The sequence below is a fragment of the Candoia aspera genome, chromosome 1 (assembly GCF_035149785.1).
Source record: "Candoia aspera isolate rCanAsp1 chromosome 1, rCanAsp1.hap2, whole genome shotgun sequence".
Classification (NCBI taxonomy): domain Eukaryota; kingdom Metazoa; phylum Chordata; class Lepidosauria; order Squamata; family Boidae; genus Candoia; species Candoia aspera.
Window position 1 is genome coordinate 136,377,587 of NC_086153.1, and position 26,880 is coordinate 136,404,466.

General features: G+C 41.9%; 2 protein-coding genes across 4 annotated transcripts in view; one reads left to right on the top strand and one right to left on the bottom strand.

The window, feature by feature from the left end:
* TRAPPC12 (trafficking protein particle complex subunit 12) overlaps positions 1 to 6,594 on the top strand; it is an 83,723-nt gene extending 77,129 nt beyond the window's left edge. For all 3 annotated transcript variants that reach the window (XM_063314023.1, XM_063314041.1, XM_063314032.1), the window contains 3 exons: positions 3,127 to 3,227; positions 4,558 to 4,645; positions 5,126 to 6,594. In XM_063314023.1, coding sequence (XP_063170093.1) covers positions 3,127 to 3,227; positions 4,558 to 4,645; positions 5,126 to 5,368 — 432 coding nt within the window. In that variant the 3' untranslated portion in view covers positions 5,369 to 6,594. The remainder of the gene's footprint in view (positions 1 to 3,126; positions 3,228 to 4,557; positions 4,646 to 5,125) is intronic.
* A 6,052-nt stretch (positions 6,595 to 12,646) lies between these two features.
* ADI1 (acireductone dioxygenase 1) lies at positions 12,647 to 26,249 on the bottom strand. The gene is made up of 4 exons (XM_063314072.1): positions 26,047 to 26,249; positions 19,919 to 20,038; positions 15,575 to 15,754; positions 12,647 to 13,114 (listed from the first exon to the last, which is right to left on the bottom strand). Exons 1-4 carry the CDS (start codon positions 26,164 to 26,166, stop codon positions 12,992 to 12,994), a joined length of 543 nt encoding a protein of 180 aa, XP_063170142.1. The 5' UTR covers positions 26,167 to 26,249; the 3' UTR covers positions 12,647 to 12,991.
* Positions 26,250 to 26,880: the final 631 nt, after the last annotated feature.

The following is a 26,880-nucleotide window of genomic DNA, read 5'->3' on the forward strand; positions in this document are numbered from 1 at the left end:
AAGCTACTTGTTGAACATTTAAACAAAAATCAGTGCCCCAGGCCTGAATGTTCTTAACACCATTAGTCCTCTGAAAAAGTACTCAACCCTTCCAGAATTCCTAGACATTTGTATATCTTTGCCATGGAATGTTATTAGAGCTTAATGTGGGATCAAGTGATATATAAAGAGAATATAAGTGGATAAATAACACCAACATTTCATGCTTGTTTCACTTATTTCTTCCAACATGTGATGTGCCAGCATAAAAAGATAATCACCTCCATGTTCAGTTAAAGGGATAGCTAGGGCAAGGTGTGTATGTACTTCATTAAACAATCGGCAAGGTGTGTATGTACTTCATTAAACAATCAGGGCTGATGTGGGCCAGTTCTGCACTATATAAATCTCACAAACTTTAGCTCTCCTCATCACAGTGAAGTTCTCACAACACAGGTTCTAGAGGGATATATATCCCAATGAAAAGAAATTTCTGAAGACCTTTCTTAAAAAGTAGTTGATGCCTATTAACCTAGAAAAGATTACAACATCAATTCTAAAGGGCTGGGACTCCACCAATTCATTGTCAGTAACTTAATCAGGAAATAAAGATTATGAACAATAATCAGTGGCCATCCTGTCAAAATCACTCCCCAGAGCACAGCATGAAATCATCCAAGGAATCACAAAGAACCCCAGAATAACTAACAAGGATCTGCAGGTCATTCTTACCTTGGCTACTCCAGCATCAAAAAACAGAGTAAAAACAGGGTTCATGGGAGAATAGCAAGGCAGAAGTCATGGCTCATAAGAACAACACTGGTGTTCATCTCAGGTTTGCCAAAAAGCACCTGGATGACCCTCTTCATTTCTGACAGAATGTTCCATGGATAGGTGAATCAAAAAATCAATCCCCTTTGTGGGGATTGTTATGTCAAATGGAAACCAAATACTGCATTCCTTAATAAGACTCTCATTCCAGCTATCAAACACTGAGGTGATAGTGTCATGGTTTGGGGTTCCTCAGGATCTGGGTGACTTTCCATCACTAAAGGAAGCATGAATTCTGCTTTGTATCACAGTATTTTATTGATGAATATCAGGCCATCTTTCCATCAGTTAAAGGAAAAGTGCAAGTGGGCCAAGTAGGAAGACAGTGCTTCCAAATATACAGACAAGTCTATACAGGTAGACCTCACTTAATGACTGCCCTGTTTAGTGACCATTCAAAGTTACAGCCGTGCTGAAAAAATAACTTTATAGCCAGTCCTTGCACTTACGACCTCTGCAGCATTCCCACAGTCACATGATTGAGATTCAGGTGCTTCTCAACCAGTGGGCATTTACAACCATCATAGCATCCCACAGTCATGTGATCGCCATTTGTGCACTTCACAGCTGGCTTCGAACAAGCAGAGACAATGGGGAAGCCAGGAGTAAAGTCAGAAGTTGCGGTCACGTGATGTCTTGCTTAACAACTGTGTCACTTAGTGACAGAGTTGCTGGTCCCAATTGTGGTCATTAAGTGACTGTTAAGAGAATAGATGAAGAACAAATTCAGTATTTGGGATGGCCAGTCTAGGCCTGAGTACCAGTATCAGAATCTAAGGGGCAATGTTTGTTTGTTTTTCCAGACTGGCAAATTCTATGATAGATCACTAAAACAAGCAGCAAACTTTTGTGCTATTTTTCACTCAGACTCTCTGGTTATCAATAGGACCCACAAGAAGTTCTGGTAACATTTTGTGGCAAAGATACACAAATATTCAGGAAATTCAGGAAATCAGTGTGTCTTCACAGAACTTTCATAGGGAGGACCAGGGAATCTGCAGAAGTTTATTCCAGCTTAGACTACCGCACGATCTCCTCTTGTAATATTCCCAAAGCAACCAGATCTTGGGGCTAGATACAGAAGATCCATAATAAAGTCTCAAACTGAATGTAGCCCAGCAGCCACGTCTAGCAGTCTTCTGGAGGCTTGAAAAGACTCCTGGGTTTCCTGCCTGTTTGGGACTGCTGAAAGCCCTTGGCAGTTCACAATATATAACTAAGAAGCTGTTTTCCTTTGAGCCATAGCTCTCAGCCCCACCTTGTAGCAAGGATAAAATAAAACTGTAGCTCATAATAGCCCCCGTTTTATGTTCTTTTTTCACTGCACACAATAAATTGTGCTGGAAACTGGAATTATTTTCCCACTCTCTTTCTGACCCTCTATATAGGCCACTGAGCCAACAGTAATTAAATCCCTACCTGTTTTCCTTTCAGAGAACTCAATCCACCTAGTTATCAACTACTGAGATCTAGATTTTTGTAGGAAGGAAAATCTCAGTTAGGCTATGGGAAATTCAGGATGCACACAGAAATACATTGTTTGAAATGGAAGCCTACTGGGGATTTGTCCTTGCTGCCTTTTGGCCAGACATTGAACCTGTCCCTAATTACTGAACTTGAAGAGCAACTAATCTTCCCTGTATCTAGTAGAAGATGGCTCTTGTAACAATCTTAGAACCCCTTTCAGTACGGTATAGTGTGTTTGTATATGGGGGAATGGATTGGCTTTAAAAGGCCACAGATAAACATTTATGTAAAATGCCTGGAATAAGAAGGTGGTTTCATCGGCACTAGGGACAAGATAGGTGCAAGGTGCCTGTAGCTGGAAAAATACAAGGCCCTACCTAAACAGCCATACACATTATAGTAGTTCTGACATTTATTCTTTTAAACAAATCTCTCTGGGTTTTGATGGTGTAATAGTTTTCTTGAATATTCCTGAGCTATTTCTAAAGGTGATTTGATGTAATTGGAGTGAGCCAGGGGCTATATGTCTTTGAGAATCAGCATATTCAGCTACTTATCTGCAGATTGTCACATCTTTTTTTAACAATGAGGGCTAGTGTGTGTGTGTCTGTGTGCTAATAATTAATAAATTTTCACCCAAAATTAATTAATTTTGACCCAAACCACTAATCTTAGCTGAGTATTGATTGGGTTAGGTTTTTTGTTTATATTTGCTGTACGTTACATTTTTTTCCTCTTTTACTCCCTAGTGCTGAAAGTAATTTCTTTATGAAGACCTACCTACTGATGAGTCTCTCTTGTGTTTTGTTATTTGTAGTAACTGTTACTTACCATTTATGTACTATCCAGATTGGAGACATTAAAATGGCTGAGAAGTATTTTCAAGATGTTGAGAAAGTGGCTCAAAAATTGGATGGACTGAAGGACCAAATTATGGTTTTAATGAACAGGTGGGAGACATAAATGCCAAATTAATCTTAGACATGATTTTGCAAAGAATGGACTGTGAACATTAAGGGGCCCTAGAGAATACCCCTTTCTCTTCATTTATCTTTTATGTAACCTCAGCTGCCAGAAGAAAGACAGATTGGCACCTACCAACCCATGAGATTTGTATGACATAGTGTAGCCATGAAAAAAAGTTAGCTTTTATTACAAGATTTCTTCCTTGACCACTATAGATTTGCCTTGTTCTAGTCACTTTCATATGCAAATTTACTCCTATGTCAACTTGGCAGATTAATGCTGCAATGCAGACCTACCCATACTTACTAAGAAGAAGCATTTAACACAGTGGGACATACGTTCACTGAATGTATCGAATCCAGAGTTGTGCTCAGCAAAATTTTGTACATACTAGAGGAAGCAGCCTAGATAGCAGTTTACTTTGATTCCCCTCTCTTGCAGTTCCTTGTTTCCCAAAGTTGTTCAGCATTAGGGGGAGACCTTCCAAAAAGTAGCAGTGCTTGCACTTGGAATAGAACATTGAAGAAACCAGCTAAAACACCAACCATTGGAAGCTTCCATGGATCCCAGTTTTGTCTGTGAATAGAAGAAATCTTTATTGAAGTGTACTCATTTAATATGTTTCAAGTGCTTATCTAAAGTTTTGAAGACAGTGAACGTATTTGCAAAAAATATATAGGAAATAGAAGATCAAACCAGTCCATACTCCAGGAAATAAAGCCAGACTGCTCACTGGAGGGAAGGATATTAAAGGCAAAACTGAAATACTTTGGCCACATAATGAGAAGACAGGACACCCTGGAGAAGGTGCTGATGCTAGGGAGAGTGGAGGGCAAAAGGAAGAGGGACCGACCAAGGGCAAGGTGGATGGATGATATTCTAGAGGTGACGGACTCATCCCTGGGGGAGCTGGGGGTGTTGACGACCGACAGGAAGCTCTGGCGTGGGCTGGTCCATGAAGTCACGAAGAGTCGGAAGCGACTGAACGAATAAACAACAATATAGGAAATAGAATCTGCTGAAGAGTTCCCTCTTCACTTGGTACTCAATGCTATACTTCTGTTTACCTCTTCTTACTGTATGAATTAGTAACTACTCTGTCAAACCATAGCTTCAAGTTGCATTGTTTAATCTGAAATCTAAATTATCATTTAGATCCAAGATTAATTTACAAATATCAACTGAGAGAACACTCATATATATGAAGAGACAAGAATGTAGCTTCCTTTTATAATGCAAATATTTGAGTTTTCTAAAGGAGTCATTTTCTGAAGGAATGCACACGTTCTCTCTGTCTTCCTCCTCTTGTTTTAGAGCATTTCTCCATCTTGGTCAGAATAACTTTGCAGAAGCTCACAAATTCTTCACAGAAATTTTGAAGATTGATCCATCAAACGCTGTGGTAAGAAACCTTAATGTTAAATATATAGCCATGGCTCATGGGCTTCAAAAGTTTATTACCCTTTAGTGTCTGGTTTAGAATACTGCGTGGATATATCCATTTACGGAACAAGTAGCAGTACTTAGCACAGTCAGAATTTGTTTGGTGAACTTCACTGGAAGGATGCAGAGTAATCTACAGTTCAGCCTTCTCCAATCTGGAACCCTCCACATGAATTGAGATATAAATTCCCAGAAGTCTCAGCTAGCCTGTGGAGGGCATCCAGTTGAGGAACCAGTTTAGGTTGAGGTGTTCCTCATATCCATCTTGAGCTCCAAAAACAGGCACTGTTGTAGTGGTAGGAACTCTACCAACAAAGAAAGCATCCAAGTCCTTCCCCAAAATCAGAGCTCAGATAGAAAAGTATTTAAAGTCTGTTGCATTTTCTCTAGAGTGGTTCCTTTGGATTTCATGAAGAAATCTAATATATATTTTCTTTAGGCTAACAACAATGCTGCCGTTTGTCTTCTTTATCTGGGAAAACTGAAGGATTCCCTCCGTCAGCTGGAAGGAATGGTTCAGCAGGATCCTAAACACTACCTCCATGAGAGTGTTCTCTTCAATTTGACAACCATGTATGAACTTGAGTCTTCTCGCAGCATGCAAAAGAAACAGGCTCTACTCGAGGCTGTGGCTGTCAAAGAGGGCGACAGCTTCAACACTCAGTGCCTCAAGTTAGGATAAACCCATCCATTTCTTTTTTGCAAAAGCTCATTTCAGAAGCTGTATATACCTCAGCTAATCTGTAAATGTTCTTCCAGCAAGTGCAATAAAAAAGCTTTTTAATTATGAACATATGGTAAAATTGTTGTAATATCAGAATTTATACACTGGTCGGTTTCAATACATCCTGGCTATCACCCTTGGGATTTCCTGTTAATCTACCGCCAAATTCATCCCTGCAGTTATTGCCAGCTTATAGAGTATATACAAACCGTCACAATTATTCAGATGGGCTTTTTTCCTGCTCATAGTGATCTATATGAGCTAACTTGTCTTGATGGCTTTTGTTCTGAACACATTCAGGGCTTAGCAATTGCATGTGTATAATTGGAGGGCAGTGGGTAATGGATGGAGAAGACTGCAATAAAATGGGAAATTATAAAGACAGGCTCCGGTCTAGGTCTTGTTTGTTTCTCTAAAGCAGGGCACCCACTAGTGGTGCCCCATAAACTCTCCCCAAATGGTTTTGAGAAGAATTATGGGACACAGCCTCCTTCACCTGTTTCAACCAGGCCTGCTCAATATGAAAACAGCTATTTCCCTCTTAACTTTACCCAGTTAAGCAAGGAATTATGCCTAAATACTAATGCTAGCTTTAACTTGCTTCTGAGACCAAAATGCATCAGAATTTTCCCAAGCATATCAGAATAGAGGGCCAGATAGTATTCGTGGCAGAACAGGCCCATCCAAAGAAAGAAGCCATTCGTAGTTCATTTGTTAATGCCGTCTGTAATCTTCTATCCAAACTCTTCCCTGAAAGATAAGGAGTTTTGTCCATCAAATGAACAAACAGCATCTGCAAGCAAAAATAATTTTCTCTCTGAACACGCCCCCTCCCTTGCCCCTGAAATCAGCTCTGAAGGTTGTTCCAGGACAAATTGGGAAACATGCAGAAGAGGGAGGGAACAGTACATTCTGTTGGGTGAGCAGAAGCCTATTCGTTTAACCTGGGATGTGGTCCATTGGTTTATTACCAAGCAAGCTCAAGCTAATTATCTGAAGGTAAGGATAGCTTGTGGAGAGTAAAGAGGCAGATAGAAACTGGATTCACATATCACATCAAGCCAAGGTTTGTCCAATTATGGTTTGTTGAATAAGCCACAGTTGAGTGGATGCACATATCACTCTGGGGTTACAATCAATAACTGGCATCATAATGACTAAATTTGAAATATAAATAAATAAATCTCGTGTTTTCATTTATGTGTGTGTTAGCTGCCTAGAATTATTTTATATAATATAGGTGGCCATATACATTTTTCAAACATATAAATACAACACACTAAAACAGAACAGAAAACAACCACATTTAGGCCAAGTGCAATGTGTAAGTCCAGAAAGAGTCAGCAGAGGAATGGAAGGTTAAACTAAGCATCCCGTCACCTGAGAAGAATGGGCCAGAATTGAATGGTGTTCAAACACAGAAATCCTCTTTTTCACCCTTAAAAGGCAGAGGAATAGGCATTATTATTATTGCCACTGCAGACTGCACCAGTTGCCTTCAATATGTGTGGGTTGCTTTATTTCCCCTCTTTTGCCAAGTTCTGGCCCATTGGTGAGCACATTCCCACATCCATGCACACATGCATCCACGAAAAAAGAGACCTGTGATGCTGGAGGGCTGCAGCGGCTATATTGTGCCGATTTGTCTGCCTGGATGTATCTATAATGCATAAAGCGCTGGCAGAGCGTGTCAGCAGGTGCGCTGCTCTTATTGCTATGCTCCTCACATGCTGTGCGGGAGAGAGGCCGGGATAATTCCAAAGGTTACTGTGACGGGTGAATGAATAAGGCGGCGAACTGACCTGCTTTAGAGGTGAAAATGAGGAAGCCGCCTCTCCACCAGCATTAAAAGCCTGCTGCTTAAAAAGGCAAATTAAAATAAGGGATCTATTAAAACAAGAGAGCTGCCGTTCAAACGAGACGGCGGGGAAGGGGAGGGGTGGGAGCCAGCCAGCCAGCGAGCTGCAAAGCGGGTCCCGGGCCAGCTGACGTTCAGGGCGCGTTGAGCGGAGGTGGCTGTGCTGGCCCGTCGGGGAATAGCGAGCTCGAAAGTACAAAAGGGAAGCGGACGACACGGCCCGGCCTCCGCGCGAAGGATCAACCCTTCAGCCGGCCAGGCTGCTGCGCCCTGGTTTGCGAAACCTGCAAGGGGGGACTAGCGGACTTCCAGCGGGGCCAGCTGGGATGGAGAAAAAGAGGAGGGGGCAAGCATAGGTGTGATTTTGTACCTCAAGCGCAACGATTCAAAAGCAGGGGGTTTCATTTCTGAGGCGGTTTCGCGCTAATTCGCGAGGCAGCCGTTGCACAGCCCCCCTTCCCAAGGCCAGGCTGTCCATCCCTCCCGGCGGGGTTGCCCGCCTCGGGGAAGGCGCGTGACCAAGGGGCGCGCGCGTAAAAGCGCCGCCTTGCCTTCTGTCCGTGTTTTCCTCAAGTAGGAGGTCCTGCTGCTGCGGTACATTGTCCGTGTGATCGGGATTTTAAAAATGCACGCGAATTTCGTCATACATCTGGAGAGCAGAAAAGCAGTATTTTTAACCACGGCCATCAAGCCGTAAGGCCATCAAGCCGTAAAATCCCTTCCCGAATGACACCACAGAAGAGCGAGGGAATGCGCTAAATTTGGCATCGCCCTTGCAACCAGCCCCGAGAAATGCAGTCAACATCTGCATTCGTGTCTTCCTTGTGGTCACTGCAAACAAAGCAACTTGTTTTATTACATGTTCGTCTACATTGGTCAGCAGGAAATAGATTGCACTAAACTGTGATTAGCTGGGTTCATGCAATATGCTAAGCTATAAACCATGATTTACAGAACTTAGTGGCTAGAATCACATTGGACTCTAAATCCAAGTGACACAAATCACATTATGGCTTAATGTGATGTACCAACTCAGCTCTTGGTTCTTGTATAAGCCACCTCATGATGCAGCCCACAATACTGAGTATACCAGCTTGTCTACCTTGTATGTGTTTTTTAAAAATCCTTTGAAGAAATAGTATTCTAATTTGCCTAGTATATAGGAATGGCAAGTGAAGATCCCCCATCCCATCCCATCCCACACCACACCACCCCAAACACCCCTCTTGTCCCATTATCATTTCAATATCTATGCAGCAGGCAACTGTTTCAACCATGGGACCAAGGATCAGCAAAAGAGGGTAACAATGGCAGCCATCCATGGAAGAGCGGTTGCCTTCCATCAACAGCGCAAGGGCCTGGTGTCGTTTTATGATCTCAGGAAAGAAAGACTTTGCATCAAAATCTCTGCCTGACAGCCAAGAGAGGATTTCTGTTGGACCAGACAGGGTGTGCCAAGGGCTGGAACAGCAGGAACTTAGCAGATGGGCTTCACAGACAACTGGCACCAGACCACCGCTCCATGCCCTAGCAGGCACCAGCCCTTTTTTCGTGGATGCTAAATTTTTAATTCTGAAATTTAAAAGAACAAGCAAATGTCCTGGGGATTTCAAGCTGCTTCTTGATTGAGAGCAGGCAGACGCAGCGGCTGTCAAACCAAAGTAAACAGCGCCTCTCTGCTTGCCTAATTAAGAGCACCAATCTTTACCTCTTCAAACCAGTCAGCAGTCTTGATTTCCCAAGGTCCTCAAGTGCTCTTCTTGTCGTTAAAGGGCTATTCATCATGGCCAGCCACTTTTTCCCTCCCAAGAAGCAAGCAAAATGGGAAGAGAGCAAAAACATGGATGGAGGTTTAGTCACAGTAAAAAAAGAAAAAAAAACCCCACACCATGGATATGCCAGTGGTGACTGCAGAAGGATTTGAGTCCAGTCCTGTCATCTGGATTTTTTTTCGGTCAGCCAGCTGGTTTTTCTTTTTGAAAAGCCTTCTGTTCTCCATGATCCCGTATATTTCACACAGTTGTGTGACAAATAAAAATTCACCAGGTAAAACATTCCCCAGAATGCATTCTGTCGTTTTTAGTCTTTTAGATCTGTTGTAATCTCCATGGAGAACTACGGTTTGATTAAAAGCATACTAGAGATCTAAAAGGATTGTTTTAAAATAAATTACTGGATGTTCGTTTATACTCATAAGCAGTATTTTAAGCTGCTTCATGACCCACAAAGGCCACAGCCCAGTTTAGAGAGCAGGAATGGAGGTGCTGCAAACCCCACAAAACATACCCACTTTTTCAAGAGGAAGCAAGAACCTCCTCTGATTGCCATGGAAATCAAGATGGAGGCAAGCTGGGTTCATTCCAGGGAAGAGGGAACTGTGCCAGTTCAACATTTAAATGGGGCCAGGCTTCTTCCTAATTGCAGAATAGACACATCTTTTCCTTTCTTACGCCATAGCTTTTATGCAGCATTTCAAGAGACTCCGGGCTTTTGGTAAGAAAGGGTTTCCACAACAATTTGGCCTTAAATTAACTGATAAGGTAAAGGTGGGGCTACCAGAACTGGGCTGTAAAACAGCACTAGGTGGCAGCAAAGTAATAATACAAGTGACTCTAAGCTTTTTGCTGCCATCTAGTAGGTATCTGGAGTTTTACAACCGAGTTTCAGCCATTTCAGATGTCATTTCTTCACCAAGCTCAAGAATTCCCAACTTGAACCCTAACATTTTTTAGTAGGCTGAAACAGAATCCTCATTCAGGGCAGGCATTGCTCTTCCATAAAAGCAAAGAATATCAGAAGTCTTTAAAGGAGCTATATAATCCCAGGAAAAGAGGTGGTTGCTTTAAGTGGTATCTATTTTTTTAAGGAGCAGCAGTAATATATTTGGCAATATATTTATACATTTTCATGCTCCTTTTTGGAATCAAATGCTGTATTCTACACAAACCTAACAGACATGAAACTAATGGAACAGACACTAGCAGCTATCCTAGAAGGCAGGTAAGCAGAAATGTAGCATCCACTTGTTGCTCTGCTGAGGCACCGATGATTCAGTCACGTGCATGGTTATTTGTGCATTGCCCCATTTAGTTCAGCAGCACCTCTCTGTCCACAGAGATGTCTTGACTTTTAGAAACTATTGCACATAGGAAGAGTGAGAAGAATCCAAATCAGGGATTAGTCAATTGCTGTCCTGTAGAACTGGGCAATTAATGAATGTGTCAATAAAGGAAATAAATAGCTGCATATCAGTGGGCTTATAGAAAAGAAACCTAGATCATTTGAAAATGAAAAGTTGATTCTCTATATTCGTAGGTTATATTCACACAATACATAACCACAAAATAACTATGTTTTAGCCTAGCTGTGTTAAGTGAATCCAACCTGTATGGTTCAGCGTGTTGTGTAAATCCAAGAAATGTGGCCAGGTAAGTAAACTGGTTAACCGTAGGTAAGTATATCTAGTGGTTAAGGTGCAGGGCTAGAAACCAGGAGGCTGAGAGTTCTAGTCCTGCCTTACGCATGAAAGCCGGCTGGGTGATCTTGGGCCAGTCCCTCCCTCTCAGCCCAACCCACCTCACAGGGTTGCTGTTGTGGGGAAAATAGGAGGAGGGAGGAGTATTTGGCATGTTTGCCACCTTATTTATAAAAATAAAGGCAGGATAAAATCAATCAATGAATCAAATAAATAAATAAATAAAATGCAGCCACAGTTTCAGGCTCGTTTATCACGTTTCTACCTTGCCACGATCAAATGAATCTCAGCACCTTGCACAGAATATAAAACAAAATATCCACAAGCTAAGCCTGAAAGAAGCCATCCACAGCCATGTAGAACAGCAAAAAGGGGATAAAAAGATGATGTCATATATAAGCCTAAGAGAATGCTCTCCAAAAAGTTCAGTCTTTTAAGAATTTCTCAAAACCAGCAGGGAGGAGGTTAGTTTAATCCACTGTTTCTCAATCTCAGCAACTTGAAGTCCACACATCTTAAAGTTGCTGAGATCGAGAAACGCTCATCTAATCTCTACCAAAAGGCTGCTCAAAGCATCAGCATTGCCATGGAAAAGCAGCTTCAGTCCCCCACCCCGAACCGCTTAAGCCCAACAAATTTTAAGTAGTTGAAAATAGAAATACGTTATTTTTAATTCAATATAGTTTTAAGAGCCTTTATCTTTAGCTAATTAACTTTTATCATGATTCTTCTGCAGCATCAGAATCCCTGCAGCTGCTATGTATTTTGTAAAACATAGGATATTCTGGTTGCATATCAACCAGGCTCATGTTAGGTTAAACTACAGTTGGCTAGTCTGTAATTACTCATTTGTAAACACAGCCAGCAAGATTATTTCATTCAGCCAGTTGTGCAAATTTAAGCAACTCAGTTAATTCAGTAAATATTCACTTAAGGAGTAAATATTCATTTAAGTAAGAATCTGTGTGCAAATATAGCCATCATGTCCACCACATCCAGTTTGGCCATTTATGTGGATTTAAGCGTTATTGAATGCCACAGAATTTATTGATTGGGTTTCATTTGTTGTAGTTAATAAACCTTGTTGTTTCTTCGTTCAGTCGCTTCCAACTCTTCGTGACTTCATGGACCAGCCCACGCCAGAGCTTCCTGTCGGTCGTCAACATCCCCAGCTCCCCCAGGGACGAGTCCGTCACCTCTAGAATATCATCCATCCACCTTGCCCCTGGTCGGCCCCTCTTCCTTTTGCCCTCCACTCTCCCTAGCATCAGCATCTTCTCCAGGGTGTCCTGTCTTCTCATTATGTGGCCAAAGTATTTCAGTTTTGCCTTTAATATCATTCCCTCCAGTGAGCAGTCTGGCTTCCAATCCATTCCTACAGCTGAGTTGACAGTTTAAAGCAGGGTTTCTCAACCAGGGTTCCATGGCACCCTAAGGTTCCATGAGAGGTCACTAGGGGTTCCCTGGGAGATCACGATTTACTTAAAAAATTATGTCAAATTCAGGCAACTTCACATTGAAGAGGTAAGTTTCATTGTTTATTTTTAGTTTAAGAACACTGTGAATGCATATATACAGGCCTACACATGAAACAAATAAAATAATTTGGTAACTTCCGGCCTGTATTTGAGCATGAATGTGCAGGGGTTCCCCGAGGCCTGGAAAATATTTCAAGGGTTCCTCCAGGGTCAAAAAGCTAGGAAAGGCTGGTTTAAAAGCAGAATTCACACTTCAGGTCTGGATTTTCACAACCCCTTGCATTATCTTCTATATACACAGTGACTTCACACCAAAGCAATCATGCACAATGTGAGCATTTAAAATTGTGTCTTACAGAGATGAGCCCTTAAGTAGATACAAACACCCCCCAACACAACAAGCTAGCATAAAAGGCTGAAGACAATTAAAAGACAGAATATTATTTTATTATCATTACAAACCTTAAAACTACAGCAACTACCAAACATAAAAATGATTTAGGTTAATGCAGGAATGAATCAGTAAGGTATTGCTTTTAAGAGGAGCAAGAAAGGATCAATATTCTGAATTGAGATCTGCAAACTACAGAAATCACTATTATTAAGTGAAAATCCATTCATCTAGGGACAAAATTTGATATTAATGATTGATATTTGAGAAAGGGGAAATCAAAGATTTATCAATTGCAGATGCTGTTAACAAAGCCACTTTGCCATTTTAAAGTTACAGATGTTGCAGGATGTTCCATGCTTCCTGTCATCTCATGGGTTTATTGTGCCATTTGTGACAAAAACTGTTGGTACCGTGCTCGAGCAGGAAAGTGGTCAGCTGGTCTGTTATAAGCAGTCCACACTGGTTCTCCAACGAACAGTCTCATTGCCTTGACATAATTCTGGGAGGAGAAACACAGAATTCACTCACTTAATTCACTTTCATAAAAGATGTGGATCAAACTACCAAAATGCTGAAAGAATTAAGGACAAAACTCTTGAGGAGGTTTTGCCACAAACAGTATTAAATACATTTTTTTTAAAAAAGAAAAGGGATTAGCAAATATAATACATAAGAATAGAATGTAAGTGGTTTTATTCAAGCCTTAGAAAATATCCAGACTTTAAAAAATATAGCTATAACCCATAATCTGTTTTTCTTCGCCTGGTTTGCAATATTTACACTGTGGAAGAAATAACAGTGATGTAAATCACTTTAACTCAGCGAGGTACCAGAGTCAATATATCCAAAGTCCCATCAGGGAAAGAAGTTCTTTGGACATTTGGCAGATTTAGAGTTCCATCATTTTATTGGCCTTGTTCCTGAGTCAGTAAGTAACTGAAATGGAACAGCTGGTGCTTTTCCCACACATGATCTCAAGCTAAAGTTGGTGTGCATATTGTTCTTCAAACTATGGGAGCAGGAAAATTGTGGCCATTGAAGAGAAAAGTCCTGCTTCATTTATGATATTCCTATTCCACAAGGTTGGAGAGCATGGGGCACTCCAAGTGTTTCCAAACTCTGACCAATGGTGAGGGATGCTGGAAGTTGTGGCTCAACATCTGGAGGATCATAGAATCACCCCCCCCCCCCGATGTAGAAGATGCCCATGAAAGAATTACAGGGAACTCTGACTCATGGCAGCCATCTAGTTGTCATGCAATTTTTGCAGCCCAAAGCTGGTAGCCTTGACTTTAAGCTGCGCTGAATTCAAGAGACCACTTCTGATAAATGTGGTAGGTCTGGACTGTCAATTCACAGGGTGAGTACACCATTAATTGCATAAAAGTTCTCAACATAGGGCTCAGTTGAAGGTACACTTTGAATGTGTGCGTGGGTCATAAGCTCATGTAGTCTCTTCACGCCACACTGTCCTTCCCTCTTTCATGTTAGAGGAGGGAAAGTCTTTATGGCTTCTTAAACTACACCTTTTTGTGACAATCCAACCAAGGCTGGGGTTTATATTCTTTCTACAAATCTAGCTGCAAATAGGCCACTCTAAAGCCACAGCTTGCTGGTTTAGCTATCAAGAGAATACAGGAAGTAAATGGGCACATGATGGCTGAGTTCACACACTAATCTGAACTGCAATCAAGAAGCAGATTTGGAATTGGATTATCTGGGACAAAGTCCCAGGCCAGCCTGAGACTGCCTTTTAACAGCAGCTTCACTCGAAGCAACAAGCAAGAGACCATTGTCCCAATACCCCCACCCCACCCAGCTAGAAAAACCTGAGAGCTTCATTTCAAAAAGGGAAAAAAGCTTTCAGAGGACAACCTTTTATCTGTCAGTGCAGAAGCCAAGTGTCTTTTCTTTCTTTTCTTCTCTTTTCTTCAATTTTCAAAAAGGTACCAGCAGGAGCTGGGTAAGAAATAAGCTCGTTTCATCCCATGCATTAAAATGGAATGTAGTCTCCTGCCTCTGAAGGACAGCTCATGCTATAACCATGTTAGCTTTTAAGCTACCACAGAATTATTGGTTTGTATTTTTCAGTATCAGTCTCTGTTCAGTAACAGCATTCTAGCAACAACTGCTTAGTATTTAAATTGAGACGTTTAAAAATGCCAGTGGCTTATACAGGCCAGCATTCTGACTTTTAAAAAATCCAAGTCCAGTCTGAATTGCTATTTCTAGTGTCTCTGCAGTTGAAAGAGAATGCGTAGCCACCTAAACAAAATAGAACATACATACTGCAGCACAGTGAGCACCACAAAACCTGGGACTCCAGAAACACTGCCTACGCATCCCCTTCCCCATGTAGCAAAACCAACCAAGTGATCCCACAAACCGATCTCCGATCCATGGCTCCTGAGGACAGAGACACAAGAGACTAGCTTCCCCAACCTTTGGTTCTGAATGCTTTGTATCCCACACAACGAGCCAAACAACAGAACAAGCAGAGCAGATCTCCTGAGGCTCCAATGGACAGTTGCTATGGTAACACCAATCTGATGGATTTTATGACAAGGCTGGAGACACAAGTGCTCCATTTATCTATAAAGACAGCAGTTCGGAGCAGAGAAAGCATATGTGCTCTAATACTCTCCTTCCCTGAACCTCAGGAATTGATTTCTAAGCCCAGAGAGTTGCTTGGAGGACGGGCAAGTTTTCGATACTGTGCTTTGATTTCAAGCAAGGTAACTCACCAATACCAAATCAATGATTTCCCATCAGTAATATGTTAAAATTGTTAGAACAGGTTATGATGTTGTAGATGTTACTTCTTCAAGATTCTAACCACACATTTCTACATTAGTGAATCACATCCAAGGACTAAGAGCTCTGTTTTTATATGCTGGTTTACATCTGCCTCAACTCTGTGGATTTTATTTTTTATTTTTTTTAAAAAGCTGTCTCATACAGATTCATCCAGTGTGAATCGATGATAGATGCCAGCAGGAAGTGTGATCATGTCGCCCTTTTCCATGGCAATCCGGATCCATTTATCATCTTTATCACGAACATCAAAATATCCACTTCCTTCCAGGATGTAGCGAATCTCATCATCCAGGTGTAAGTGCTCTTCATAAAATATTTTTATCTAGGAGAGAGAAGGAACAGAATAGGCAGCATTTCATGGAGCAAGTCTATTACAAGCACCAAGCATATTGCTTGCTGCACAGACTGCAGCTTCTGCTAATAGTAAGCTGTTTAGCGTTTATATTGTGGATTTTGAACATTCCAAATTTTCTCAGAATTATCCTTATAGCAATCCTACAGAGTAGATCAGCACAGTTATTGCAGATGAAGGATGCAGGCTCTTTGGCCTGTGAACTCCTAGCTGGGGAACATTTTAAAAGCATATTCCTATGTATATCCTTACATTCCATCAGCCTCTGTTAGAGACCAGCTGTTCGTAACATTACATCTATGTATGCCATGTATTTAAACAGCAGTCTAGTTGTTGCAGATGACAAGAACTACATAAAAGCAAATGAGCGTGTTGCCAGGAAATGGCTGTATTCTTTCCCTGCTCTGTGCCCAGCATAGAACTTAAGCTCTTTGTTCCTCCTTGACCAGATGGCAGCATGCTAGTAAAAACTGTGTGCAAGCTGGCAACTTGGGAGGGCTGATTTCCATAAGTAAAGCACCCTTCTAAATTGTTTGAACGGTCTTACTAAATAGGTTGTCATCTATAGGCAGAATGGAGTCATATTTCTCTCTAGATGGCATTACTTTCCAAGTACACCCTTCATAAAAATCTCACATTTAATGTGCCCACCAAACACATCATAATCTGTCTGCTAGCTGTATTCAATTTAGTACTATCTAGATGAGTTAGGATTACAGCATTCAAAATTTTCCTTTGGTTATACAGGTTGTGGATTCTAAATTGCAGTTTCTAAAGTACTTAGAGGGCATCAGACTGTATAAGGATGATTTTTCAGCAATTTTTTTCTAACACATGAAAATATAAAATTAATTGATACCAATTTATTTGAATGAAAATGTTCATCTCAGCTACTGAAGGTCACTTATGGAGAACCCCTGATGAGGGTTTGTCCTTCCATTAGACTTGTGACTGGCTCAAGCAATTGATTTGAAGTGCCACAAATCTAGCAACTTACCAGCTATTTTGTTTATTGTTTTGGGATGTGTGCCCTAACTGACATTCACAGGATTTTCTGCCTCAGGTACCAAGAATTTTAATCAGCCTTGCCAATCATGTGCCTCAGCTTTCCCAACCTAGGTTTACTCAAGATCAATGTTTCCCAACCTCAGCAATTTTGTGATATGTGGACTTTAACTCCCAGAATTCCCTAGCCAATGTGGCCATTGCTAAGAATTCTGGGAGCTGAAATCCACATATCTTAAAGTTGCCTAGGTTGGGAAATGCTGCTGTAGATATATAGATACCATCTCCCATAATTTCTTACCCAGCACAGCCAGGCTGAAAATTCTAGAAGTAGAAATCCACACACAGTGTGTCCAGGCTGAGAAGGCTGATATACCTTGACATGGGAGCAGGGTGGAAAGCCATCTGTCATGGATGTATTTCTGCCTTAATTGGACATTCAACTCCATGGCCTTCTTAGAGGATAGCTCTGAGGGGGAAAACATTCTGGTGCTTTTCTTTCTCCACAGGCAGCCAAGACCCTTTTCATGTGCAGCCTTCTTTTCTGGGCACCTCTCACTTTTGAGAGCTTCGCTACCTCAGAGATCATGGTGCCTAACACCTCAACTTACATCAGGTGTTTATTCTGTGCCAGAATGTCTGGATGCACCTTGACTCAGACAAGTCACACTCTGTTAGCAAGCACTGTCCTCCATCATTGCCCTTGGTCTGATTCTCTGAAAACCAGTGTGCCATCTTACCAAAATCCCCCTGTACCCCAGTCTGGATGGAACAAGAATCTGGAGAGAAATAACCTTAATGCCCTGGCTGGCTAATAAGTGAAATGCCCACCTCTGTTTCATTATCTGAAATGGATTATTATCACATTCAGTGAAGCTGAGGAGCTGCTAAGCCTAATCAATAATAAAACAGATGGGGGGCAATAAACCAAAACTCAATTCAGACTGTGGTTCCATTGTTAGGCACTTTGTCTGACTTGGAGTGGTGTTTGGGACTTTAAACTTAATTAGGTTTTAAAACAAAGAAGTAAAACCTTCAATGATGCTCAGAAAAATCAAGTACTACTTTCATTTGTTCAAGACAAAAGTATGTTAATCCATTCAACCAAGTTCCCCTTAACATATAGCTGCTGTTTTCTACTAACTGATGATTCATTGTAATCTTCAAGGCCAGACCCATGTACAATGCATTATAGTAGTCCAGTAATAATACTTCAGGAACACTTGGCAGATCTCTAAGGAATTCAGTGGCTAGATTTACATTGATTTACACTGAATTAGGCCGTAATATGTTTGTTTGGTTTTGGCTTAGTGTGATGTGTAACCTCTAATTGTCACTTATCCGATAAAACCATATTTAACAAGACCATGATTTAATGAATTTATCTAGCCACTATGGCTTAGTCCACAAACCATGGTCTTAACATGCTGCATGTTAACATGCTGTGTAAACCCAGTCACTGGATCTACACTCAAAATGCAGTGTTCTCTGACTTGATGTCCTCCAGATGTGTGGGAACCACAACTCTTAGCCAGAACATTGCTTCACACTCAGAGAACACCAGGGTGGAGAAGGGTACAAGTAAATCAGTAAGTCCAGATGCTATGGATACATGTCAAAGGAATAACACAGTTTTCTGCCTGCCTGCCTGTCCAGATAGGCTTTTTCTTTCTTATAACTGCTATAAATTTATTAACACAGACCAAGAAAAGGAACTACAAAAACAATTCTTACCCTTTAATTTTGAACATGTGCAAGATCAGGTTTTTAAACTTCACAGATAACCTTTTACAATGCCAGTTCTGAAATGGCAGCCTCCATATTATTCATATATCTCATGAAATGTATCAACTCTCTCGCTAAGAACTAATTCATTTCTATATTCTCTATTCTGTAGTCTTGTATCTAATAGTAGGAATAAACAGAAGAGTGATAGAACGAAATCTGTCTCTGGCAAGGTATGACATTAGAAGGGGTCGGACTGCAGAGGTCGTAGTGAAATCAAAACTTTGATTATTTGTTTTGTTTCTGCATCTGTGCACGTAGCTTCTTTTGAAAGATTTCCGACAATGAATCCTTCATACACAGTGGCCTAACTACTTTTCAAAAGTCAGGTTATTATCATCCTTCCTACTACTGCTAGAAGAACTTCTAAATCTAGTAAATAAAAAGACCAGCAATGACGAAAGCATTTTGTCTTTCCTAGGATAACTAAAAAATGAATGCTAACCACAACAAGTGACAATATACATAAAATGAATCAAGAGAAATAGATTAGGTATGCATTCTTAATTTTCTCCAGCGATGAACTAAAATATTCATAGCACTTCAAATGCATTGCCTTGACAACCGCATAAGGAAATTAAAGAGAAGTCCCTCTTCCTGAATAATCACTCTACAAGTCTCACACTTGTTATTTCCACTTGTGACCAACTCTTTGGAAGCTTGATAAACTGTACACACTCTTATGTCAGGAAACACTATCTGGTTGTAGTGATCATTCACCCAGCTGATTATTCCTCTCTGTCTATCCATACGGGTGACGTGGAAAAAAGGAACACAGTATGGAAGAGGAAGTGCTTTACAATTTGAACAAAGCCCTAAAGGGTTAACTGGCTCTCTGGGTTCACTCTCTGTGCCATGCCATGCCCTGCTTTGCTTAGCCATTGTTTATTAAATAAACCACAGTCACAACTGACTGGGTTCGTATAATATCTGAGCCTAACGAACATATTTACGGTCCAGCCTCAGTGTAGTCTGTGAACTCAGCCACTGTTTTGAGAGAGCAAGTGGTGTATATCTGGCTTTGAGGACTGCCTCAACTTTAACAGGAGCAGCAGAACAAGTGCCATTTCCCCAGGCATTAAAAAAATCCATCCTGTCATTCAATTCATATGCCAGGATTCTCTGGCTTTTAAAAGTTACCAGAACCTTGTTATAAAAATTAAAAAGCAGGTATACATCCACGTGTTCCTGTTGCAGCAGATATGAAGTGGGACTCACTTCTTAAACAAAGGAAATCCACTGCTTAGACATCAGAGTAGAAACTTTTAAAACTGGCACACACTCTAGTGGTAAATTCCAGCCTTTACAATCCTCCCAAAGCTCAGACAAAGACACAATTATTACCTTCTTTTCATAATTTGGCAGCATATCTTTATTTATCGTTATTATATCCATCCAAGAGTAGTTCTTCTCCTTACGAATTTTTGCTAATTCTGGGTCAGTCTCATAGCTGTCAGCATCCAACTACAAAATGGAAAAAGGATTGTCTTGGTTCACTTGTTCAAAACAAGGCAACTGGCATTCTGGTTTAGAAGGAAAGTAATGTCTCTCTAAAGCAATTCTTTTCTTATTCCTGCTGTATTGATGAGGAAATAAAGCTATAAGGAAATATGGCTTGTTTAAATATAGTTATGCTTCCCATACAATTGAAAATTGGGTCTCCCAAGGCTCAGCGCAAGGTTTTACAATAATAATAGTTCACATGTATATATTGCCAGGAGACTTTCCCAAGATTTCGCATGCAGCCTTGCAGCTTTATTTTCTTGGAAGCTCACCAGTGTGTCTTTAAGCACTGATGCAACATTAGTCAAAAAAAAGATTTTGATGGCCAAGGAAAAAGGTAGAATAACCAGTTTTGATAACCAAGACTTTTTCATCTGTGTGGAACCCTTGAGATTGATAAAGCACAATACCAATTCAGTAAAGGTAAAGTGATCTAATCATCACATTAATATTTCCTCCAGATAAATAATTTTAACCACACATATATGCCCACTGAAAAGACATAGATATATGCAAACAATTGTAAGAGCTATCTTTATTGGGAATGTCAAAATGACACAAGATAGTGTATAAGCTTTTAAATTTTCCTGAACAGGTCATAAGGCTAAGTTAGCCTTCCTAAGCTTAGTGATTTCCAGATATATGCCATGCTGATTTGTGAGAGACGATCCAACAAATATGGAAGGTACCAAGTTAGAAAAGACTGATAGGGTGGTAACAAAAATAGGAGACAGGAAGAAGCAGAGAAGTCCAATATTTAGGCTAGATATTATGGCCATGAAATCTTCAGTTTAAAACCTCAGTGAAGACTGCACACTGAGTATGTAAGTCACTACTGACTTAATCTGGAATAAAGCGAATTCTCCCAGTTCCGGAAAGCACATTTACCAGATTAACTGGCAACTTTTGGAACAGGTCTTGGAGCCACACGCAAGACTTAGAGGCTGAAGGGAATGGAATCTTCAAAGTCATGCAGAGCATCAATTTCCCTGATTTTGTGAGTATTAATGTATTGACATTATACCCCACAATTCTGTCAACACCCCCATCCCATCAGCCTAATCATATGAATGGCTACTGGCCGTCTCAGTGATCCCACAATTGAAACATTAATCTAAGTAAGTACATGGATCAAGGATCATCAGGACTGCTTATTTAGAGGATAAAACATCTTCAGAGATTAGCAGTAATATTCTTATTTTCTGGATCATTTTGATTCTTCAGAAAGGAGATTATGACAAAGCCAGACTTCTAATGTCATTATAAATTTTCCAGAGAAAAGAAAGCAGCTACCTCAAGAGTTTTAAGCACTTACGTAAGTCCTTCCCTGGATTTCCCTCCAGGCAGCTTGCCATTACTGACAGGGCAGCTTTCCAAAACAACAAAATTAGCCTTAGTAGGGAAAGCAGCATGAACCCAGCAAACAAATGAGATTAAGTTTAAATGCTGACAAGACTAATAAGGCTTTCATAGAGTATTTATCAATTTCTGATCCAGATTAACAGTGTTTGTCCTCTTCATGCAATGGTTCTACTTCAAAGGAAGCAGCGGCAGTGTAAAGCTCAAAGAAGTACAACTGTATCTATCCTGACTATCAGAGGTCATCAGCAGATTGCCCTGGCTTTCTAATGCAGTTTTCCTGTTTTCTAGATGTGTTGGATTTCAATTCCCATAATCCCAAACCATAATGACCTTCAATTATGGTAGCTGAAATCCAACACATCCAAAGGGAATCAGGCTGAGGAAAGCTATTCTAAGGTAACAACCTTCCACATTTTTTCAGGTGTACAACAAAGTAACAACCAGAACAAATATGCAGGAGTCTTTTTAAGATACAGGTCTTTAAGGTCTACCTGTTAAATTAGCCAATTCTTTCTAAATAAATACAAATTATTGATAAATGTTTAGGAAAACAGTCCTTCATGATGAAGGGCCTTGCATCTCCCAAGGACTCCATAAGTTATACCCCTGGGAGTATACATTCTCAGAAAGGTCACCCATTATAAATAGGCCATATCCAAAACACCAGATTAAATACGATCCACTGGAAAATTGCAACTAACCACAGTATTCTGCCTAGAAAACCCAATTAACATGGCAACTAGGAAAATGACAACATGATACTGGAAGATAAGCCCCTCAGGTCAGAAGGTATTCAGTGGGCAAGTATGAGGAGAGGTGATGCTTATGATGTGGTCGGATTAAAACTGAAAGGATGCCCAGCAGCTGTTTGCCCCAGAGGCAAAAGGAAAATTCAATGCTGCAAAGAGAGAAAGAGAGAGAGAGAGAGATGTAGAATGTCAGAAGCCCATGAACTAAAGCAGCCTTGATTTGTCAGAGCAGAAATGTCAAGACTGAGCACTGACATTCTGGAAATCATTGAACTGAAATGGTTGGGAATGGTCATTTCACATCAGAACAGCATCCAATCTTCTACTGTAGAAATCACAGAACAAATGGAGTAGGGCTCATTATTAATAAAAGGGTACCAAATCAGTGCTTAGTCATAAACACTGACTAAGCATGACTAAATGATAGAATGTTCTCAACTCCAAGGCAAGCCATTCATCATTTCAGTGATCCAAGTCTATGCTCCAACCACAGATACAGCTGATATTGAATGGTTCTCTGCCAACTTGCAACACCTTTTTGATAAAACACCTAAAAAAGGTATATTAATTATACACTAAAGTACTACTATTCCAGTAACAATAGTAGGAACAGTTGGCATGGGGTATACTAAACCAAGCAGGAGACAGACAACAGATTTCTCCCAAGAAAATTCAATATTTATAGCAAATACCCTTTTTCAACAAAGTAAAAGATGACTCTACACATGGTCATCATTGGATGATCATTAGTATCAAATCAACTATATATTCTGCAAGTAAAGATGGAGAAGCTCTAGTCAATCAGCAAAAACAAAAACTGGTACTGGCTGCAGTCGTATCATTAACATTTTCTTCCAAAATCTCATCTTAAACTAAAGAAAACAAATGCAATCACCAGACCAACAAGAAACTGCTATACTATACTATACTATACTATACTATACTATACTATACTATACTATACTATACTATACTATATCATTATGTGTGAACATAAAGAATACATGTCATGGATTGGATTTGATAAAGTGCATGAAGAACTGAGGACTGAAATTCATTACATCATTAAATATGAGGCATACAGGTAGTCCTTGCTTAACGACCATTCATTCAGCAACCATTCAAAGTTACAACGGTGATGAATGAATGGTACTTATGCCTGGTTCTTGAAATTACAGCTGTTGAAGCACCCCTAAGGTCACATGATCAAAATCTGAGTGCTTGGCAGCCCACCTGCATTTACAACACAGAGTGCATGTCAGCTTCCCTCTACCCACCTATACCCCCATCTCTGACCTTTTGGCTGCCCTGCGCTCTGCCATCCCTGCAACCCCAGCTGCCCTGCTGCCCCAGCTGACCTTCAATGTTTTCTTCTCCCCGCTACTGATGAGGCGTGGCTGGCCCGGCCCTTCATAAGGCAGCCGCTGGTTGCGCAAGGCCTTCCTCCCAAGGCCATAGGTGGCCATCTTGAAGGCTTCACACAGCCAGCAGCTGCCTTGTGAGGGCCAAGCCAGGCGCACCTCATCATTGGCAGAAGAAGATGGCAAAGGTCATTTGGGGGAGGCAGGGGTGGTGGAGCGCCGGGCAGCTTGCACACCCTCCCACCCTGGGCAGCAGCCACCCCGAGCCTGGCTGTGCTCGCACTGGGCTGCAGCAGCCACTTACCCAACCCAATCTGCTCACAACTTCCTGCCAGCTTCCCCATCGACTTTGCTTGGATGACAGCTGTCCAGGACAATGGGTCCAGTGAGTCTTCCTGAGGAGATGACCTACTACAACCTCCTTCAAGGCTGAGGGAATCATCCTCTCCCTCAGAGAAGCTGAAAGAACCACCACATGGACCCAACCACAGGTCACCTCCTGGGCAATCTTAATTATCCAGGAGGAACCTGGATCTAAAAAACAGATGGCAGAGCTAACAGACTGGAGAACTCTGTCCACTTCCTTTGGAGTCACAAGGCCAAAATCACTTCTGATAATTACACAAGATTGGACACTTCAAATGGACCTGTCCAGTTAGAGTCCAACCCTAAGAGAATATGAGCAACTTTATCTGCCAAATAGCGAGAATATTCTTAACAGCAGCCCTGTAGATGATCCCTCCCCAGCAGGGTGGTAGCCAAGCAAAACAACAGGAAAAATGGGATGGAGTCACAGAATCTCCAACTACTCAGTAAAGCCTTTTGACTTTTATACCTTTTTAGTCTCCTGGAGAAAACTAAAATTAGTGTCCAGCTTTACTAATGTAGGCACTCTCCTCTATGTTTTTTTAAATGCTGTCCTCTGCCTAGTAAGATGGGAATGTGTCCTACAGCAATGGGAACAGGTCCAAGGTACCGCTGGATTTTATATTTTCATGGCAATGGGGAACAAACCTTGTTCCTCTTCCAAAGTGAAATGAGTTGCAACTAAGTAAGGTCTAATCAAGCCAGTTCCCTTCCAGTTCAGTACTACAGCTCTCATCATTCCCAGCTAGCACAGCCAATTGGGGCAAGGAGACTTGCAGTCTACTGTTAAATCTAGTAAGCAATGCATTTATTTTCAGCATAATTCCATGCATGCCCACTGATAAATTAAGCCCCACTGACTTTAATATGTAGAGCCAAACAGCTGAATCACAGCTTAAGCAGATCTGGTTAGATGTAACTATCCCAGTAAATTCACAAGTGGCAGGGAAGTCATGGGACAAGAGTGTTTTGGGTATTTTATTGTGTGAGTTTAGAGAGGGTGAGTGTTTTGCATTTACAGGAGAATTACTGATTGTAATTTGTATACTTTTTTTGCCTTCATAGCTTATTGGCACCAATATTTGTAACTGTAATATGTGGTATTCTACCGGTCAACCAAACAGCATGGACTGGCAAAGGTGAATTTTTAATCTGATAAAGCTTGCACCATTATAAATTTGTCAGCTGTTCAGGTGCCACCAGGTATTATTAGTGATGCTAATTATTACTGTTATTAATAACTGTATTTGTTTTGCAAACTTCCTTTCATGAGCCACTAATGTCCCAGAGAACTGTAGCAATGATCCCATTGGATAAATTAGACTAGGAAAGACCAGAAGGCCCAACTCACACAACAAGCTTAACCAGGCCAGTGACTGACTGAATTGACAATACTGTACAGTAGGCAATGCTGTTTGGTGCGAGTGTGTGTGTGTGTGTGTGTGCATGTTAGTCTGTTCAGTTAATTTGGGTGTAGTAAAACCCAGAAAATGGGGTAACTGCAGGCCCTCTTTAATAGCGAGTCAAGGGGGCAAACATGGAAAGCATAATTTAATATTTGAAAAGATGACCAGTATTTTTCATTAAGGCAAATTTCATCCATTAAAACAGAACCTGCAAGGGTTGTCGGTTTTTCCGGGCGTCAGGTTCCTCTCTATGCTCCCCATAATTGGATTGTGTATTTTTACAGCATTTCTTCAGGGGAGAGGGGGGGAAAACGCCATACCAAAAAATCACAGCGGCCGAAGATGCAGCGAGAAAAAAAGCGTGGGAGAACGGGTCCAAAAGGAACATTTTTCCCACGGCCTCTCGGAGTCTTTAGCATGCCCCGATTAACTCAATAATGAAGCGCGCCGTATGTATGCAGCCAGTTGGGTTTGTGGCTAAGAGGCGACTTTGGACTAGGCTCTCCCAAGCAAGGCCCGAGAAGCCCTGTCCGCAACCGCTTCGGATCACAAGTAGTTCACAGTCGCCTCGGGCTATCGCACGAGGTAGCCGAGCCTGGCTTCGCGCAAGCTCGCCGCAAACGGAGCCGGACGCCTGGCAGCTTTGAGCGGAGCAGCCAGGCAGCCTTTTGCCGCTCGGCAGCCCCAGTCTTGGACGCGGCCCGCCTCCCTTCTGCTCTGCCTACTTTCCAGTAGAAGACGCCGAGCTGGCTCAGCTGCTCTAGGCTGACCGGCTGATTCGGCTCTCGGCGATGCGGCTTCCGCGGGTCCTCCCGGGATTCGTCCAGGAACCAAGCCTCCACCATCGTCCCCCGCGAGGAAGCCTTCGCTCCCTCCTTCCCAGCAGCCAAGGGCGCCGCGCCACCCCCGACCAGGGCAAAGGGAAGACTCCTCCCCAGCCCGCCCCTCGCCAGCTGCAAGGACGCCGGACTGTTTCCGGGCCCGGAGCTGGTGCGCTGCATACGGGCGAAGACTGCGCCGGAGCCCGCTGACTTCAGCTCAGGGGGCTTGACTTTCAGGGGCGGTAAACGAAAGTCTGCAGTTGGCTATGGAAGTGCAGATCCCACCAGGAGCTTTGCCGGGGAGGGCAAATCCAAGGCAATTGCAATGGTTGGGGCCGTGCAATGCTTTCCGCCCGTGGCCGTTCAGATACAATGGCAAGCGTGCTTTTAGCACTTCGGATCTCCCCAACGTCCCACCGCGAGCGCTGCTCTTTCACCTTCGCTTCGTGCAGTACGGGGGCGGGGGTGTCGCGTCACGAGGCGCGTTTCGTCTCTCACCCCCCGTGCAGATGCCCGGATTCTGTGAGAAGACAGAGAATGGAAGGAACGAGTTGCTGCTCCCTCTAAAACAGGACCCGGACGCTTGCACTCCGGGTTCAACCCTCCGTGACCTCTGCCTCTGGTTCCCTCCCTGAAAATCTCCCCGTAAGCCCCTAGGTTTCTAGAGAGCTCCTCAGCCCTCTGACTCAGATTTGGAGGGCGCAGGTGAAGAGGGCAGGAAGGAACAGAAATGGTCCT

What these genes read in the sequence shown, in the direction of transcription:
- ADI1 (XM_063314072.1), bottom strand. Translation starts at nt 26,166, where the DNA reads ATGGTGGAGGCTTGGTTCCTGGACGAATCCCGGGAGGACCCGCGGAAG. An exon ending in TCGGCGTCTTCTACTGGAAA is followed by an intron (nt 20,039 to 26,046) that starts GTAGGCAGAGCA and finishes TCCATTTTGTAG; the next exon opens with TTGGATGCTGACAGCTATGA. An exon ending in TGCCAAATTATGAAAAGAAG is followed by an intron (nt 15,755 to 19,918) that starts GTAATAATTGTG and finishes TCTCTCTCCTAG; the next exon opens with ATAAAAATATTTTATGAAGA.